Below are 17,594 nucleotides of genomic sequence, written 5' to 3' on the forward strand. Positions count from 1 at the left end.
TAAGTACAGTTGTGTATGTGCTATGTTATGTTTTGGTAGGATTAAGCTGGCTTTATAATACAAAGTTGTAATTTGTATGCTTCCAAATGCTCTGGAGCTGTATAGATAGAATGAAATTATATGTAGAAGGCTTAAATGGATTCATCTAAAGTCCAACTGAGCTCAGATTTTTTTAAAATTAAAAACAACTCTTTTGCCACCTTCAAATTTTCTTTAATGAGCTGTACTGATTTTATTCCCTTTTCACTAAGAGACAATTTGTTCAATATGTAAAACAGTTAAGAATTTATTTTACACTAATTATACCCAGAAACTGTGCTATGTGAAAATCAACAGGGTTGTTTATATAATAAGAGTTTTGTTTACGAGACAAAAACTGGGTTAAATGTGTCCTTGGGATGTATTTATTGATAGTAAACTCAGAGAGAAAGATGAACATTATCAAAGTGATAAAGTAACACTTCTTTTCAAGGAAAGGATTAGTTTTCAACGTAGAATTTAAAAAAATTTTGAACCTATAGAAAAGTTGTATAAGAATAAAAATCGTTAATGTTTTAATTGTTCTTGTTCTTAGGTGCATTTTACCTGGTATTTGAATATATGGACCATGATCTGATGGGACTACTGGAATCAGGCTTGGTTCATTTTAATGAAAATCACATAAAGTCGTTTATGAGACAGCTCATGGAAGGTCTGGATTATTGTCATAAGAAGAACTTTTTGCATAGGGATATTAAATGTTCAAATATTCTTCTAAATAATAGGTATGATATAACTTTGATATGTATGTTCAAAGTGAGTGTTATATAATGTATACCTTGATTTTGTTCAAAGGATTTTTAATTTAGATTATAGTTGACTCTTGAACAACTTGGGGGACGGGGGCGCAGGGGGGGCGCTAGGGTGCTAACCTCCTCTTCATCCTCCCAACACAATTGAAAATTTGTGTATAATTTTTGATTCCAAATACTTTACTAATAACCTCCTGTTGACTGGAAGCTTTACTGAGAATATAAGTATTTGATGAATACAAATATCAGAGTTTTAAAGTGGCCTTTTTGAAGTGCATACACACTTACACTCACACACACACACACACACACACACACACACACACACACACACACAAAGCTTGTATTGAATATTTTACTGGCAGCATAACCTGAACTCCTGATAAGTCTATTGTAATTGGTATTATTTGTTAGTTTAAGTGAAGCATGTCGGGTCCTGATTTGGGTTAGTATAAAGTGTTCCAGGCACCTTGCCCCTCTAAGAACAGGAAAATCAATTTAAATTCAAAACATTGTGATTTAGATCTTGAACATTATTGACTTGAGCAAGTAATTTGTCTTATTACTAAGTAGTAGAAATTGCCTCATTTTGTGTTATTTTCTTTGAAGTATGCTTTTCTAAATAGCAACTAAATAGTGCTGAAATACTGTTATACTGGTAATACTGTAATAATAGCAATAATAATAAAAATAGTACTAGTATTATGGTATTAGCTGAACTTCTTCCAAAGAAAAATTTTTTACCTTATTTTATCCTGAGTTTATCTACTTTCCTATACCTATAGTACCTTGAGTACTGCAGTGTGATCAAAGTTAAAGTTTACATATTTTTATTAGTTCTAAGAACATGATTTTGTATGACCACTTCAAAGTAGAATAATATCTTTTATTCATTTTGTTTTACTTCCACCAGAGGGCAGATAAAACTTGCAGATTTTGGACTCGCTCGATTGTATAGCTCAGAAGAAAGGTAAGGGTACTTTAAATTAATATAGACATAATAGAGACCAGTTTTAGAAGCTATGTAAGAATATCTTATTGATAGTTTATTTTTTTTAAGAAAAAGGAAATTTACTTTTTTGTAGTTAAATAAATGGGGTAATAAGACTTTACACTATAATTGGCTTGACTATTTTAATTACAGGATTTTATACATTTATTTCAATTTTAAATAATTGTGTTTTTAACACTTAGAGGTAAATATAATTTCTTTTAAAATGTGCCATTGTAAATGTAACTTAAGTGAATTTAGGAATTTGTTTTTCAGTTTTTTATTTCAAGAAAAATGATTTTAAATATAAAAATGTTACATGCAATAAACCTTAATATTTCAAGAAAAATAATCTTAAATATAATGTTACATGCAATAAACATTAATATCACAAGAAAAACAATTTTAAATATAATGGTATATGCAATAAACACCAATTATTCAAGAAAAATGATCTTACATATAATATTATATGCAATAGACATTAATATCTCAAGAATCAAAGGATTTTAAGTGTAATAATAATTCTAAAACTGTACTAACATGGTATGATACCACAAAAGTTGTAGGGAATATTAAAAGTCTGCAAATAACAGATTACTTCTATTATATTCTAGAATATTTTTCCCCTCTCTGGCTCTATTTTTGTTCATCAGTTTATGTTGTTCATTATAATCCATAAATGAGTGAGATCATATGATATTTATCTTTCTCCGACTGGCTTATTTCACTTAGCATGATGCTCTCCAGGTCCACCCATGCTGTTGTAAATGGTAAGAGTTCCTTCTTTTTTATAGCAGCATAGTATTCCATTGTGTAGATGTACCATAGTTTTCTAATCCACTCATCTGCTGATGGGCACTTAGATTGTTTCCAAATCTTAGCTATTGTAAATTGTGCTGCTATGAACATAGGGGTGCATATATTCTTTCTGATTGGTGTTTCTGTTTTCTTGGGATATATTTCTAGAAGTGGGATAACTGGGTCAAATGGGAGTTCCATTTTTAGTTTTTTGAGGAAACTCCATACTGTTCTCCACAGTGGCTGCACCAGTCTGCATTCCCACCAGCAGTGCACGAGGGTTCCTTTTTCTCCGTGTCCTCTCCAGCACTTGTTGTTTGTTGATTTGTTGATGATAGCCATTCTGACAGGTATTATCGTTTTGATTTGCATCTCTCGGATGATTAGTTACTTTGAGCATATTTTCATATATCTCTTGACCTTCTTTATGGTCCTGTTTTAAAAGTGTCTGTTTAGGTCCTTTGCCCATTTTTTTATTGGATTGCCTGTCTTCCTTTTGTTAAGTAGTATGAGTTCCCTATAAATTTTGGAGATTAAACCCTTATTAGAGATAACGTTGGCAAATATGTTCTCCCATGCAGTGGGCTTTCTTGTTTTGTTCATGGTTTCTATTGCTGTGCAGAAGGTTTTTATTTTGATGTAGTCCCATTTGTTTATTTTCTCTTTAGTTTCCATTGCCCTAGGAGCTGTATCGGTAAAGATATTGCTACGACATATGTCTGCTGTTTTTGCTGCCTATGGATTCTAAGATTTTTATGGTTTCCCTTCTTACGTTTAAGTCCTTTATCCATTTTGAGTTTATTTTTGTATATGGTATAAGGTGGTGATCTAGTTTCATTTTTTTGCATGTATCTGACCAAATTTCCCAACACCATTTATTGAAAAGACTATCTTGACTCCATTGTATGCTCTTGCCTCCTCTGTCAAATATTAATTGAGCCTAATGGGTTAGGTCGATTTCTGAGTTCTCTGGTTCCATTGGTCTATATGTCTGTTCTTGTGCCAATACCAGGCAGTTTTGAGAACCGTGGCTTTGTAGTATAGCTTGATATCTGGTATTGTGATCCCTCCAATTTTGCTCTTATTTCTCAGGATTGCTGCAGCTATTCGGGGTCTTTTTTTATTCCAGATGAATTTTTGGAGAGTTTTTTCTAGGTCTGTGAAATAAGCCGTTGGTATTTTAATGGGGAGTGCATTGAATCTATAGATTGCTTTGGGTAGTATGGACATTTTAGTGGTGTCTATTCTACCAATCCATGAACACAGTATATTCCATTTGTTTATGTTTTCCTCTACCTCTTTTTTTCAAAGTCTTGTAGTTTTCTGAGTATAGATCTTTTACCTCCTTAGTTAAATTTATTCCTAGGTATCTTAATTTTTTGGGGGTGCAACGGTAAATGGGATTTTTTTTTTTTTAGTTTCTCTTTCAGTGATTTTGTTATTGGTATATAAAAAAGTCATAGATTTCTGGGTGTTGATTTTGTATCCTGGTACATTGCCAAATTCATTTATTAGTTCTAGTAGTTGTTTTTTGTTTTTTGTTTTTTAAGCAAATTTGTGAAGAAGTTCAGTGTATCCTAGTAACTTCTTTTTGTGGAGTTTCTCTGGTGAAAGTTGGCATGTATATCCCGCTTTGGTACTTTCATACCTAGTGGCAGTGAAATATGACTTGTTTTATTAGAACTAATATGGAATTTTAAAATATTTTTTGTGAAGTAGTGGATTTTATATAAACAAACTATGGAATTAACTGAGTTTGATAAAGCTCTAGTTTAGCCCATTACTTTCCTGTCAGTATAATTTCTTTATTTTTAAATACATATTTAATTCTAACATTCTTTATGGCAACTCTGTAATTTCTTTGGTGTAACTACAATGTAATAAAATATTAGTTAATTAGAATTCTTAAAAACAGGTATTTACTTTCACTGAGTTTTTGCCAGTTTAAGATTAGTTGAAAAAAATCCGGTTTTGTTTGAATTTTTAGAGTGAAAAAAAATCTGTTTATTTTCAAATCTTGCAGTGCCCGTGACATCATTCTGAAAGTTATTTTCATTGTTTACTGTTTAGGAGGTTGTTGAATGGTGTGTTTTGGGTCCATTTGAGTTTGTGAAACCCCCTCAGAAACTGTGGTGTGGATGGGTTATTGTGAACATGGCTACAGTCCCCTCTGTCCACTTTAGCCAGAGCCTTTTTTGCTTTTGTTTTACCCACTACACAGCTATAACCCTCATTTTGTATTTGAGAAAACTGAGATCCAGAAAGGGTTGAGTGACTTTAAATATAAAAAAATACGTTGTTGGCAGAGTTAAGAGTGTATATATAATTCAAGGTTTCCAACTCCCAATTTTTTATTCTTTCCGTCATATGTAATAGTGCCTCATGGTAGAAATTGAAGGGAAAAAAATGAATTGGTCCAAATGTGTACTTAATCCAACACTTCACTTGAAATAATGTTTTTTGAATGACTAAATTTCAGTTCCTATTCTTTAGGGGGAAATTCTACTTAATTAAGGCATCTATCTGCTTAGCTGATTGAGATTTCACTGTAATTAGATCATTCTTTCATAATACAGTATGTGTCTGTCATACTTGAATATAAACTCACTTTTTCTTGTTTATATGTTAGGTGTCAGTGTAGACGGAGAACAGCTAAATCACCATTTCCCATCTCAGATTCTTTTTATGCAGATATTTGTTCACATTGGAATAGATATGTTCCAGAAAATCTGATTTTAAAGCCAAATTTTATCAAAACGTTTAAAATGTAATGTTGGGTGTGCCATGGGTGTGGGATGTTCACTGAGTCATGGTCCTCATTGCCCTGCTAAATTCATTTGGGAATTTTGAGCTTAGAGGAGCAGGAAATTTAAAATCTTGGCATTTTTATATAATGTATACTGAATTTTTCTGCTTAATCAAATTTGTAAGATAAAAATTTGGTGTATCATTTTGTTTCATAAGTAAGTATCATATCCTTCAGGAGTTTATATATTCTTTTAAAATTTATGTTTTTCAGATTTGAATATTTTCAATTTCTTTAAAATTAGAGAAGTAGGCTTATTTTGATGGTATGACTTTAAGAAATATATATTGTTCCAGTAAAGTTTAATAACATAACTTGATTTCTAACACTGAAACCTGCCTTTAACAGATTGTGCTGTGTTGTCCCAAGTTTTCTGGATATTGAACTAAACATACAGCAAATGATTTTTCATTCATATTTTTTAAATTATAAACAGAAAGGTAGAGCTTGACCATAATACTTATCCATCCAAATGTCAAATCAAAGAAAATATTACTTTGAAATATTTTCTAAGTAATTAGCAATAGATAGAATAACTAAAGGATTCAAGAAATTATTATAAGGTTTATTTGTTTAAAAATTGAGCAGATTTGAGCTTGCCACTTTAATAGCATCAACCACATCTTTTCACTCTTGTTCTTTTGGATATCTTTTTTGAGTTTGAGGAAAACTGGATGGAGTTACAGCTAATTTGGAAGAATTGAACATTGAGAGGGTGTGAACAAAATGGATCTCCGCTGTCATGTGTACTGCAATATAAGAAAAAGCAAGAACTACTAGATTAAAATGAGAAGGAAAACAGTTCCTTTAAAATCTTGCAGAATCATTTTCTCGTTTTGAACATTAATTATTCATATTTTATCTCATTTGGCATTGGGAAATATAGATCTTGAGACCAGACCCCCAATTACTTCATTTGATTATTTTTAGTAACTATTTTAAGTCCAACTTTTTCTGTGGCTGATATGCCCTCTTTCGAGTTTTTATTTTACTAGATTGCTCCAATGCTTTACTAAATGATGGAATATCTCTTTTTATGTGATTGTCCCATATAAAAAAGTGTGTGCTTTCCTATTAAGTTGAAATTAATTTCATTTTCTATAGAAGAAACTATAATTTAGCACATTCACTTTTTTAATGCAAGTAACATAAAACATGTAGGCCCTAGTCCTGGCATTGCTGTTGAATCTGTTGTGGAATATTGGGTAAGTCACTTAATCTCTCTAGACTTCATTGTTCTCAACTTTAAGAGGTAGGATTAAAAATCTCTAAAATCCTTATTTATAAGGTATTGAAAAACATCTTTTATGGTTCTAAAAATTAACTGATCAAAATAAGTCTTGAAAACATTTTGGAAGGCAATATCGCCATCTAGTGTTTTTTCATAAAACTACCATTAAAAGCAAAATTAAATTTCTCCAAAGCTCTATGTATAGGTTAAATGGTAGAGAGGTATTGCCTCTGATATTTATCCGAGGACTGAGTGAAATTATATTAATGATAACATTGTCACCTTAACGCTGATCTTATTACTTGTGTTCTTGCCTTTTCACTCAAGCTAGAATTGTAGTTATACATTTATAGTAACTGTTTCATTAATTTTTATTTATAAAAAGATTATCCTGATCTGGAGGATGCTTCTGGTATAGATTAGTGCAGGTAGCTTTGGGAATTCTAGATAATGCAGAGGATCTTCTGGGAGACCCTGGACACTGTTGGAACCATGGTAATATAAAAGTTCACTCATAACATGAATAACAACAAATCATGTGACTAAACAAGCTTCAGAAATGGAAATCTCATTTAGATTACTGATTTAATTTTAATTTAACAAGATTAAATTGTACTTTTCTTTGTGGCCCTAATGGAGTAGGCTACATTTTGTGCTGGGGTCTAACCCCAGCAGGTCCAGGGGACCGGCTTCCGGCAATTTTGAGCATATAAAATGGGAAAGGCAGTTTAATTCTTTCAGGTAGTGTTACCATACCTCAGTTCCATTAATGATGAAAACTTACATATCTGAATTTCAAGCCTTGATCCTTTTTTTTGATCTCTGAATCTGTGTGTTTACGGGACATAATCTCCTCCTAGATTATCTAAGTACCTTAAACATAGTTACAAAACCTATCTTCACATCCCCTCAAAAAAGTCTTATTTCTTTTACCTTATTCTCCACTTTAGTTAAAGGTATTCAGTCATTTTCACATATAAATATCTCATATAGACCATTGCAAAGAAAAGTTAATTATTTTTCCTGCCTCTGTTCTTTTGCCCTAACATTCTTTTCTCCTATCTATAATAATAAAAGCATAATATGCTAATTAGACCAGACAGCCAAACAACCTTCCGGACATCCTTTTGGATGAAGCCAGGGCTGGGAGGGCTGGGACTGCAAGGTCTGGGGCTGCGAGGGCCGAGCCCCTGGCACGAATTTCGTGCAGTGGGCCTTTAGTATTCTTATAAACTACCGCCCCCCCACTCCCTAGTAATAACAATGTTGAACTATTAGCACTTTCCTAAACAGGTTGGGCTCTTGACTACATTTGTGATTCTACATAAGTTGTTTCCTTTTGTATGGAATTGGACTTCCCTGTTTCATTAGTCTGACAAATTTGTGGGTTTTTTTTTTTCTTTTTTCTCTTTAATGTGCAGTTTTGACATTATCTGAAATCTTCCCTGAATCCTACAGGCAACATCAGCACATCTTTCTCTATGTGTCCAGAGCATATTACTCATTCTTTTATGTAGTACATAGAGTATATTGTTATAATTTATATCTATATTGCCACCAGACTTTAAGGCTCTAAACAGCTACAACCATGGTTGGTTGGCTGGCTGTTAATGCAGTGCCTAGCTTAGAATTTAAGTAAATATTTGTTGTTTATAAAGAAATGAACACACTTGCTGAAACCGGTTTGGCTCAGTGGATAGAGCGTCGGCCTGCGGACTGAAAGGTCCCAGGTTCGATTCCGGTCAAGGGCATGTACCTGGGTTGCGGGCACATCCTCAGTAGGAGATGTGCAGGAGGCAGCTGATCGATGTTTCTCTCTCATCGATGTTTCTAACTCTCTTTCTCTCTCCCTTCCTTTCTGTAAAAAATCAATAAAATATATTTAAAAAAAAAGAAATGAACACACTTAACTAGCATTTGTGCATGATACTATTCTTTTTATTATATTTTTTAAAATCCTCACCTGAGGATATGCTCTACTTATTTGAGAAAGAGGGGAAGGGAGAGAGAGAGAGAAAGAAATCAATGTATGAGAGACCTGGGAATCAAACAGGCAAGCTGCATGGAGCCACGCTCCAACCAACTGAATTACACCGACCAGGGCGCATGGTACTTTATTTATACTAGTGACCCAGCGCACGGATTCATGCACATTGAAAGGAAATTAACTAGAAAGTGGCCTGCAGGGTGGGACTGGGTGAGACGGGCCAGACACGTCATGGAGCCAACCTCCTGCTCCCCCTCCCTGGTGTCTGGAGAGTGAGCAGAGTCCCTCGGCAGGTGGGATCCCTCGGCCTGGCCTGCGAGGATCAGGCCAAAACTGGCTCTCTGACATCCCCCCAGGGGTCCTGGAGTGTGCAAGGGCACTCTGCAAAGTTGCTGTCGTACAGGGTGTGGAACGCAAACGCAAGTGTGCAGTAAACCAGATTTGGGGCCGACAGTGCCCCAGCAACAACAACAACCCACGGCCAAAGGTGGAATTGTGTGGCCCCGCAAGGAATAGGGCTCTCTCCTCTCTGGTTTTGGGGTGTGTCACCTGAGAACCTCTGCTGCCAAGTCATTGCAGCTTGGCACTCCTGCATTGAGTGTCTGCCCCCTTGTGGTTAGTGCGTGTCATAGCAACCTGTTTGACACTTAGTATATTAGCCTTTTATATACTAACTAGAGGCCTGGTGCACAAAATTTGTGCATGGGTGAGGGGTCCCTCAGCCCGGCCTGCACCCTCTCCAATCCAGGAACCCTCGGGGGATGTCTGCCTGCCGGTCAGACATCCCTCTCTCAGTCCAGGACCACTGGCTCCTAATCACTTGCCTGCCTGATTGCCCCTTACCACCTCTGCCTGCCGGCCTGATTGCCCCCTAACTGCTCCCCTCTGCTGGCCTGATTGCCCCTAACCACCTCTGCCTAGGCCCCTGCCACCGTGGCTTTATCCAGAAGATGTCCGGTCTAATTAGCATATTACCCTTTTATTAGTATAAGTATATAGTAGAGGCCCAATGCACGAAATTCGTGCAAGAGTAGGCTGCCGGCACCAGCTTCCCTCTGACACTGGAACCTGGGCTTCCCTCCAGCCCAACAGGCACCTGGGACCCAGGCTTCCCTCGCAGCCCTGGCTTGTCCGGAAGGACATCTGGCCTAATTATCATATTACACTTTTATTATTATAGATAGATGGTTTCCTTTTACAATAGTTATTTTAAGGGAAAGCAGTCCTATGACATGGGTGGTGTGAATATCATTATTCTTACTCGCGTTTTAAAAATTGAAGTTTAGAAAACTGAAGTTTTCACACAGTAAGTGGCAGAGCTAAGTAAGAATTAAACTTGGATTATTTGACAGAAAAGCTACTTATTTTCATTAAATTGGAGTGCTTCCCTTGTTGGACTCTGGATGTAACCTTGATTACCTAAAAAGTATTTTACAGGTGGAGAGCTCAAGCCTGCTTTGGAGATATATGGCAGTTTTTTGGAGCTCTTTTGTAGCAAATATTGTCTGCTGAATTTCATTGTCTCTGTTATCTTATCCTTCAAATATTGTGCTTTATTTTTGCTTAAAAAATGTTACCTTGCCGAAACCGGTTTGGCTCAATGGATAGAGCGTCGGCCTGCAGACTTTAGGGTCCCGGGTTCGATTCCGGTCAAGGGCATGTACCTGGGTTGCGGGCACATCCCCAGTGGGAGATGTGCAGGAGGCAGCTGATCGATGTTTCTCTCTCCCTTCCTCTCTGTAAAATATTCTGAATCTCACTTGAAGTTTCTTAAGTATCTAATAAGAAGTGAGAAATATTTTGGTAGCATTAAATATTTAAAATTACCTGGGATTTCACATGAAAGTTTTATTAGTAAAAATCCAATGACTTTACATTTAATATATTTGTTTGCCACATTAAGGTAGATAGTTTAAAATAAAAAGAAAGTGTTTTTATTTTTAGGTGTTAATTCCCCAACTGTTCCCAAGAAATAGTTCTGCTTTTATTTTTTAAAATGTTATTGAGATTTACAGAGGAAAATATTTAGTAGAAATTGAAATTCAGAGTATATAGCATTGTCACCATTATTTCTTTTTAAAAAAATATTTCTAAATTTTTAAATTGATTTGGGGGTGAGGGAGAGAAAGAGAAACATCAATGTGAGAGAGAAACATCTATTGGTTTGTCTCCCTCACATGCTGCACGCTCCCTGACTAGGAATCCAACCCACAATCCAGGTATGTGCTCCAACCAGGAACTGAACCCACCACCTTTTGTGTACCGCAGATACTCCAGCCAATAGCTACACCAGCTAGGGCAAGACCATTATGTCTTGATCTTTACAAAATTTAGTTTTTGTCCATCTAAGAATGGAGCTCTTTGGTATTCGTATTTTTTTATTTTATTTTATTTTAATGGTGGAGATATTTTATGTATTGGGTGTGTTGCTAGGTTATGGGATATATTGCTTGGAATTTAACTATGAGGATAAATTTGGTGTTCATCTATTTTTAGGTTTTCCTTTTTTAAAGTATATTTGCTCTGTAACACCTAAGAACCTGACCATATGTTTTTCATTCCTGTTTTTCAATAGGAGTCAGTTTTTTTGTGTGTATGTGGAGAAATTGGGTAGACATCTCTCAGAAATGTAATTTTTAAAAATTCATTAGAAAAAATAAAGCATCATATATACGGTGTCACATCAGTTTGCGTTTTCTTTTTGTGATCTAGACAGGACCATCTTTAGAAGTTGACAGTAGCCGAAACCGGTTTGGCTCAGTGGATAGAGCGTCGGCCTGTGGACTGAAGGGTCCCAGGTTCGATTCCGGTCAAGGGCATGTACCTGGGTTGCAGGCATATCCCCAGTGGGAGATGTGCAGGAGGCAGCTGATCGATGTTTCTCTCTCATCGATGTTTCTAACTCTCTATCTCTCTCCCTTCCTCTCTGTAAAAAATCAATAAAATATATTAAAAAAAAAAAAAAAGAAGTTGACAGTAGGTAGCCAAACCTAGTTGACCCAAGTTTAGAATACTCACTTTTGAGGAGTCTAGATTTTTATTTATTTGTTGGACTTTGGATGATATATTTTCATATTACAACAGTACTTCAGTTTTCTGGGATTTAAATGTTCTCGTTCCTAAACACAGTTTCAGTGCCTTTTACTTTTGTCTTTACGTTTGTAAACACAGCATCATGATCATAGCATGGAATATTTTCTTCATAATGCTCTAAACCAGTGGTTCTCAACCTTCTGGCCCTTTAAATACAGTTCCTCATGTTGTGACCCAACCATAAAGTTGTTTTCGTTGCTACTTCATAACTGTAATGTTGCTACTGTTATGAATCGTAATGTAAATATCTGATATGCAGGATGGTCTTAGGCGACCCCTGTGAAAGGGTTGTTCCATTGCCAAAGGGGTCGCGACCCACAGGTTGAGAACCGCTGCTCTAAACAGTAATTGACTGTGTGATTCAGTTGACCTTGTTTTTTGTTAATGCCACTTAGCAATTTGCTTTTATGATTAAAGTCCTTTTGTCTGCATACTTACTCGATGTTTGCTTCTTTCGCATTAAACACTGAAGTGGAAAGTGATGTGTGGCACCTGTTTTGCAAAAATTTGGAATCATCAAGAAATTTTTCTTGACTTTAATAAAGCAATCTTTTTTATTGTCTATTGTCGGTGTTAACTTTTAAATGTTTATTAGCCCAGCTGGCATGACTCAATGCTTGAGTATTGACTTATGAACCAGGTCACGGTCTGATTCCTGGTCCAGGGCACTTGCCAGGGTTGCGGGCTCAATCCCCAGTGGGGGCTGTGCAGTAGGCAGCCAATCAATGATTCACTCTCATCATTAATGTTTCTATCTCTCACTCTCCCTCTCCCTTCCTCTCTGAAATCAATAAAAAATATTTTAAAAATGGTTTATTCAACTAGTTTATTAAAAAGCTTAAAGTATTTTTTGAAAAACATTTAAAACATAATTTAAACTGCTAAAATGCTGTAAGTGTTGCCTAGAACTTGAGATGTAAAATAATAATCTTATTTAAACTTCTTTCTCATTAGGATTTAGTAACCTTTATGTGTGTAATTTCTCCACATAATTCAACATTTTTTTTAAAAAAACATCTAAGCCTTTACCTGTGTGCTCAGTTGGTTGGACGTCATCCTGGGCCTGTTCAGTTCCTGGTCAGGGCACATGCCTGGGTTGTGGGCTCTATCCCGTGTAGGGGGCATGCAGGAAGCAGCGGATCAATGTTTATCTCTCACAGCGATGTTTCCCTTTCCCTCTCTCTTCCTCTCTGTCTAAAAATCAATAAAAACATTAAGAAAACCATTTTAAACATAAAAAGATTTTAAGATTAGCTATTTACAGAGAGATTTATATTAATTTAAACATTTTCTTTACTATAGATAAATCGTTGCACTTTAGTAATAAGAGCATGGGTTTCATAGGCTTATAGACGCTTGAAATGTTTTAGAAAACTAGTCTTCATAATTTTCACAAGTTTTGTTCTTTCACCCAGGTCGCTAATTCATGTATGTAACTTAAAGTTGCAGGCCCATAAATATTAAGGTGTCTGCCCTATGCCAGCATTGTTCAGGCTTTGTGTGTGGGGTTCATAATAAAGAATGGTTTCTGGGCCTTAGCTCGTTTGGTTCAGTTGGATAGAGCATCGACATGTGGACTGAAAGGTCCCAGGTTCGATTTCAGCCAAGGGCACATACCCAAGTTATGGGCTGGATTTCTAGTAGGGGGCATGAAGGAGGCAGCCAGTCAGTGATTCTCTCTCATCATTGATGTTTCTAGCTCTCTCTCCCTCTCCCTTCCTCTCTGAAATAATAAAAATATCTTTTTAAAAAATGACTACATTGAGCATGTATTATTTTTTTTTTAAAAAAAAAGAATACTCTCTGGGGTTGTTTGACTCTTTGAGAAGGTAGAAAACCTAAAATAGAGTGTTTAATACAGTGGTTGGTGTGATACAAATTTCAGAATGTGAAAATAAATCTATTGTAAACAGAAATTAGTCATTATGGAGATGGGTCTTTCACTGTTCCTTGAAAGAGTTACAGGATTTGATTGAGAAAAATAGGGAAGGAATTTCAAATTTATAATGAGATAAACATATTTTTAAAGAATCATTAAGTCCAGTTTAATTAGAGTAGTGTGGTACTAATTTAGTATCTATATTTTAAAAGACCTTATGTGAAAATAAGTGGTTCTGGTAAACAAACAAAAATCACTAAAAAAGGTATTTTAATAATGTTAGAAAAGTCAAATTCTAATTTACTATTAAACATATACTTCTTATACTATATTCTTTATTTTCACAATTTATACCAAGGTCAATCTTTTTTTCTGCTTTGGCATACTGTTACTATAGTCCTGCCTGTGATAATGCTGTGATGCCCAGATTGATGGCATATAGCACAAGTGTTTAAATTATTTGGAGAAATTTGGCTGGGTGCAAGCTGCTGAGGTCTTACGCTATCTGGAACTTCAGACCTATGGTTAGTAAGAGGGAATTGCTTTATAAATTATACTAGAGACCCAGTGCATGAATTTGTGCATCAGTGGGATCCCTCAGCCTGGCCTGTGGGATCAGGCCGAAACTGGCTCTCCAACATCCCCCGAGTGGTCCTGGATTGTGAGAGGGTGCAGGTCAGGCCCAGGGACCCCACTGGTGCATGATCAGGGCTGGGGAGGGATGCAGGAGGTTGGCCAGCCGGGGAGGGATTGTGGGAGGGCTCCATGGTGTGTCCGGCCTGTCTCGCTCAGTCCTGACCGGCCAGATCCCAGAAGCAAGCTAACCTACTGGTCAGAGCGTCTGCCCCCGGGTGGCCGGGTGGCCAGTGCACGTCATAGTGAGCAGTTGAACAACCTTAGCATATCATTAGCATATTACGCTTTGATTGGTTGAACAGCCAACCCGTTGACTGGACACTTAGCATATTAGGCTTTTATTATATAGGATACTCCTTTCCCTATTCCCAAAACTGATTCAGGGCTAAGCAACCTCAAGTGAAATACAGCCTTAATGGGGCATTTCCCATGAGATGGCCTTGGCATTCTTGTGATTCAGATGATATCCAGAAAGAGGTTTAGAGTTGATCTAAACACATAGTGATCAACCTGAAGTATATAACCTAAACACGATCAGTGCAACAACCACCTCTAACTTCTTAAGACCCTCTTTAATCATGTAAATCAGCAGGGTATGATCATTCTCTAAGGATTGAAAACATTTTGCCAGAGAATTTGTACTGTGGTGGTAAAACTTGTCCCTAATACAACTTACTAGATAATCTCTTCTATGGTAAATAAAGAGATAGCAGTATATATATGCCCTCTCTGTTAGAAGGTGACAAAGGAATCATCTGATAAAGTATTATACCTGTTGCTAGTGATTTTTTGCAGCATAGACTTCAGCTACTACAATCTACATTTCTGTACTTTCTGTTCACATACTAAAGTGGATTGAAACCAATGAAAGATTGCCAGAGATATGCCCAGTTGAAAACTTTTGTTAGGTGTTCCAGTTGAAACTATATCTTGCTACATATTGGTAATTTGCCAGGTTTGGTCAAAATCAACTCTCTTTAAGGCAGTAAATCTCTTTAAACATTATTATAGAAAGGAAAAGCAGTACTGAACAGTAGAGTTGATAAAAAGACCTTTCTTTGGCCACATTATAATTAAAACCAGCCAATTTTTATTTTTATATATTAAGGGATTTTTCAGTTAATCACATTGCTCTCATGTATTTTATAATCATATATTATCTGTCTGTATTTAGTAGGCATATGAAAGTGATTTAGTTAGGATTTTAGTTTATTTTTGGGCAGCCAAACTAATATTTCCTAAGAGAATTTCTCTTATTCTAACAGATAATAAATCTAAAGAGTTGGTGTGTTTTTGTTTGTTTGTTTTGCTTTGTTTTAGTCGGCCATATACTAACAAGGTCATCACTTTATGGTACCGTCCACCTGAACTGCTGTTGGGAGAAGAACGGTACACACCAGCTATTGATGTGTGGAGCTGTGGGTAAGATAGAGTTATTGATTGGTTTAATTTACTTGAAACCTTTGTTAAGTAAAATCCATATCATTTGCTAATGATGGGTATTTTTTCCATTAGATGTATCCTTGGTGAACTCTTCACTAAAAAACCTATATTTCAAGCAAATCAGGAACTTGCACAACTAGAATTAATAAGGTAAGCTTATGATTGTAATATTTGCCAAGTGGAGGTTGTTATACTCTGTAGGATATTTAAAATCTTTCAGAATGTTTTCAGAGGGAGAACAGCATGATTCTCTTGAAGGCTCTAATGACTGCTGAATGATAGAGAAACTAGAATGCAGGCACTTTGATCTAGTAAAATTAAGGATCTTAAGGTCTCTAAATCTGTGTGTGTGTGTGTGTGTGTGTGTGTGTGTGTGTGTGTGTGTGATTAAATCAAAGGGCTTGAAGTAGAAAAGATGAGACTGGGAAGGAAGAATAAATATGAGGGAGGAGAAAATGAATGGTAGATACATTTTCATTAAGTATGACAGGATGGAAGAATTAATGGTTTGGGATATTGCAAAGAAATACTCTTATTTTATATACATTTGCATGTATGTTTAAATGTATCTACATATGTATACACAGCAAAATATATTCATCATGAAGCATGGGTCTTCATGATTTGAGCCCATCATATGACCTAGGTTGTAAGTAATTATCATACATCAGTCACCTTTCTCTTCATCTAATATTTTAAATAATTTTTTTTTTAAAAAAAGAGCTTTCCCGCCCTGGCTGGCTTGGCTTGGTGGATAGAGAATCAGCCTGCGGACTGAGGGGTCCCGGGTTTGATTCCGGCCAAGGGCACATGCCTGGGTTGAGGGCTTGGTCCCCAGTGGGGAGAGTGTGGGAGGCAGCTGATTGGTGATTCTCTCTCATCATTGATGTTTCTCTCTCTCCCTCTCCCATCCTCTCTGAGGTCAATGAAGAAATATATTTAAAAAAAAAAAGCTTTCCCCCCATATATAATACTAGAGGCCTGGTGCACGGAAATTCGTGCATGGCGGGGGGGGGGGGTCCCTCAGCCTGGCCTGCGCCCTCTCACAGTCCAGGAGCCCTCAGGGATGTCCACTTGCTGGCTTAGGCCCGCTCCCCGGGGGATTGGGCCTAAACTGGCAGTCAGACATCCCTCTGGCAGCTCAGGAGCCCTTGGGGGATGTCTAACTAATGGCTTAGCGCTGCTGCAGAGGTGGGAGAGGCTCCTGCCACCGCCGCAGTGCTGGCCAGCTGTGAGCTGGCTTCTGGCTGAGTGGCACTCCCTCTGTGGAAGCACACTAACCACCAGGGGACAGCTCCTTCGTCTAGTGTCTGCCCCCTGCTGGTCAGTGCGCATCATACTGACCAGTTGTTCCACTGTTGGGGTCAATTTGCATATTACCCCTTTATTATATAGGCTTAATTTACAACTTGTAAGGTTTGCATAAGTATTTTAAAATATGCATGAAAACTTTTAGAAAAGTAATTGATATGAGACAGATACCAATATACTATGAATTTTTCCTTCAATAGACTTGTTAGATTAGTAGATAACTTTCCATTTCTTCTGTAAATAATACTAGCTTAGATAACATGGGAAGCTGAATTTTTGCAGCTAGTAACTCTGGTAACTATCCCACTAGTTGAAGAGTATGATGATCAAGAGGCAGTTGTTTCCAATCTTTCATGCCAACTTTTTATTACTGTATATTTGTCATTTAATTAACAGATGCAGTGCTTTGCAAGGACTTAAAGTTTGGCAAATAGATATAAATTAGAAAGAAAAGTCATAAAAATTTAGAAGACACTCTGATTGTTTTAAATCCTTGATGATATGTATCGATGTGGTTTATGCAAGAAAGCTAATGTAGAATCCCATTCAGTGAATCCACTGTGCAAAGAGAAAGCGTTGGCTATGTCAGGAGATTGGAGAATAAATGTTCATTTATAAATTTTAT

The 17,594-nt window shown here is 36.4% G+C and overlaps 1 protein-coding gene across 2 annotated transcripts in view; it reads left to right on the forward strand.

The window, feature by feature from the left end:
• The window catches only part of CDK13 (cyclin dependent kinase 13), a gene marked incomplete at its 5' end in the record, with an annotated part of 117,334 nt that overhangs the window by 71,793 nt on the left and 27,947 nt on the right, over positions 1 to 17,594 (forward strand). For both annotated transcript variants that reach the window (XM_081102362.1, XM_081102363.1), the window contains 4 exons: positions 575 to 764; positions 1,705 to 1,761; positions 15,536 to 15,637; positions 15,731 to 15,808. In XM_081102362.1, the coding sequence (XP_080958488.1) occupies positions 575 to 764; positions 1,705 to 1,761; positions 15,536 to 15,637; positions 15,731 to 15,808 (427 nt within the window). The remainder of the gene's footprint in view (positions 1 to 574; positions 765 to 1,704; positions 1,762 to 15,535; positions 15,638 to 15,730; positions 15,809 to 17,594) is intronic.

This window comes from Myotis nattereri (assembly GCF_964212035.1).
Source record: "Myotis nattereri genome assembly, chromosome: 11".
NCBI classification, from domain to species: Eukaryota; Metazoa; Chordata; class Mammalia; order Chiroptera; family Vespertilionidae; genus Myotis; species Myotis nattereri.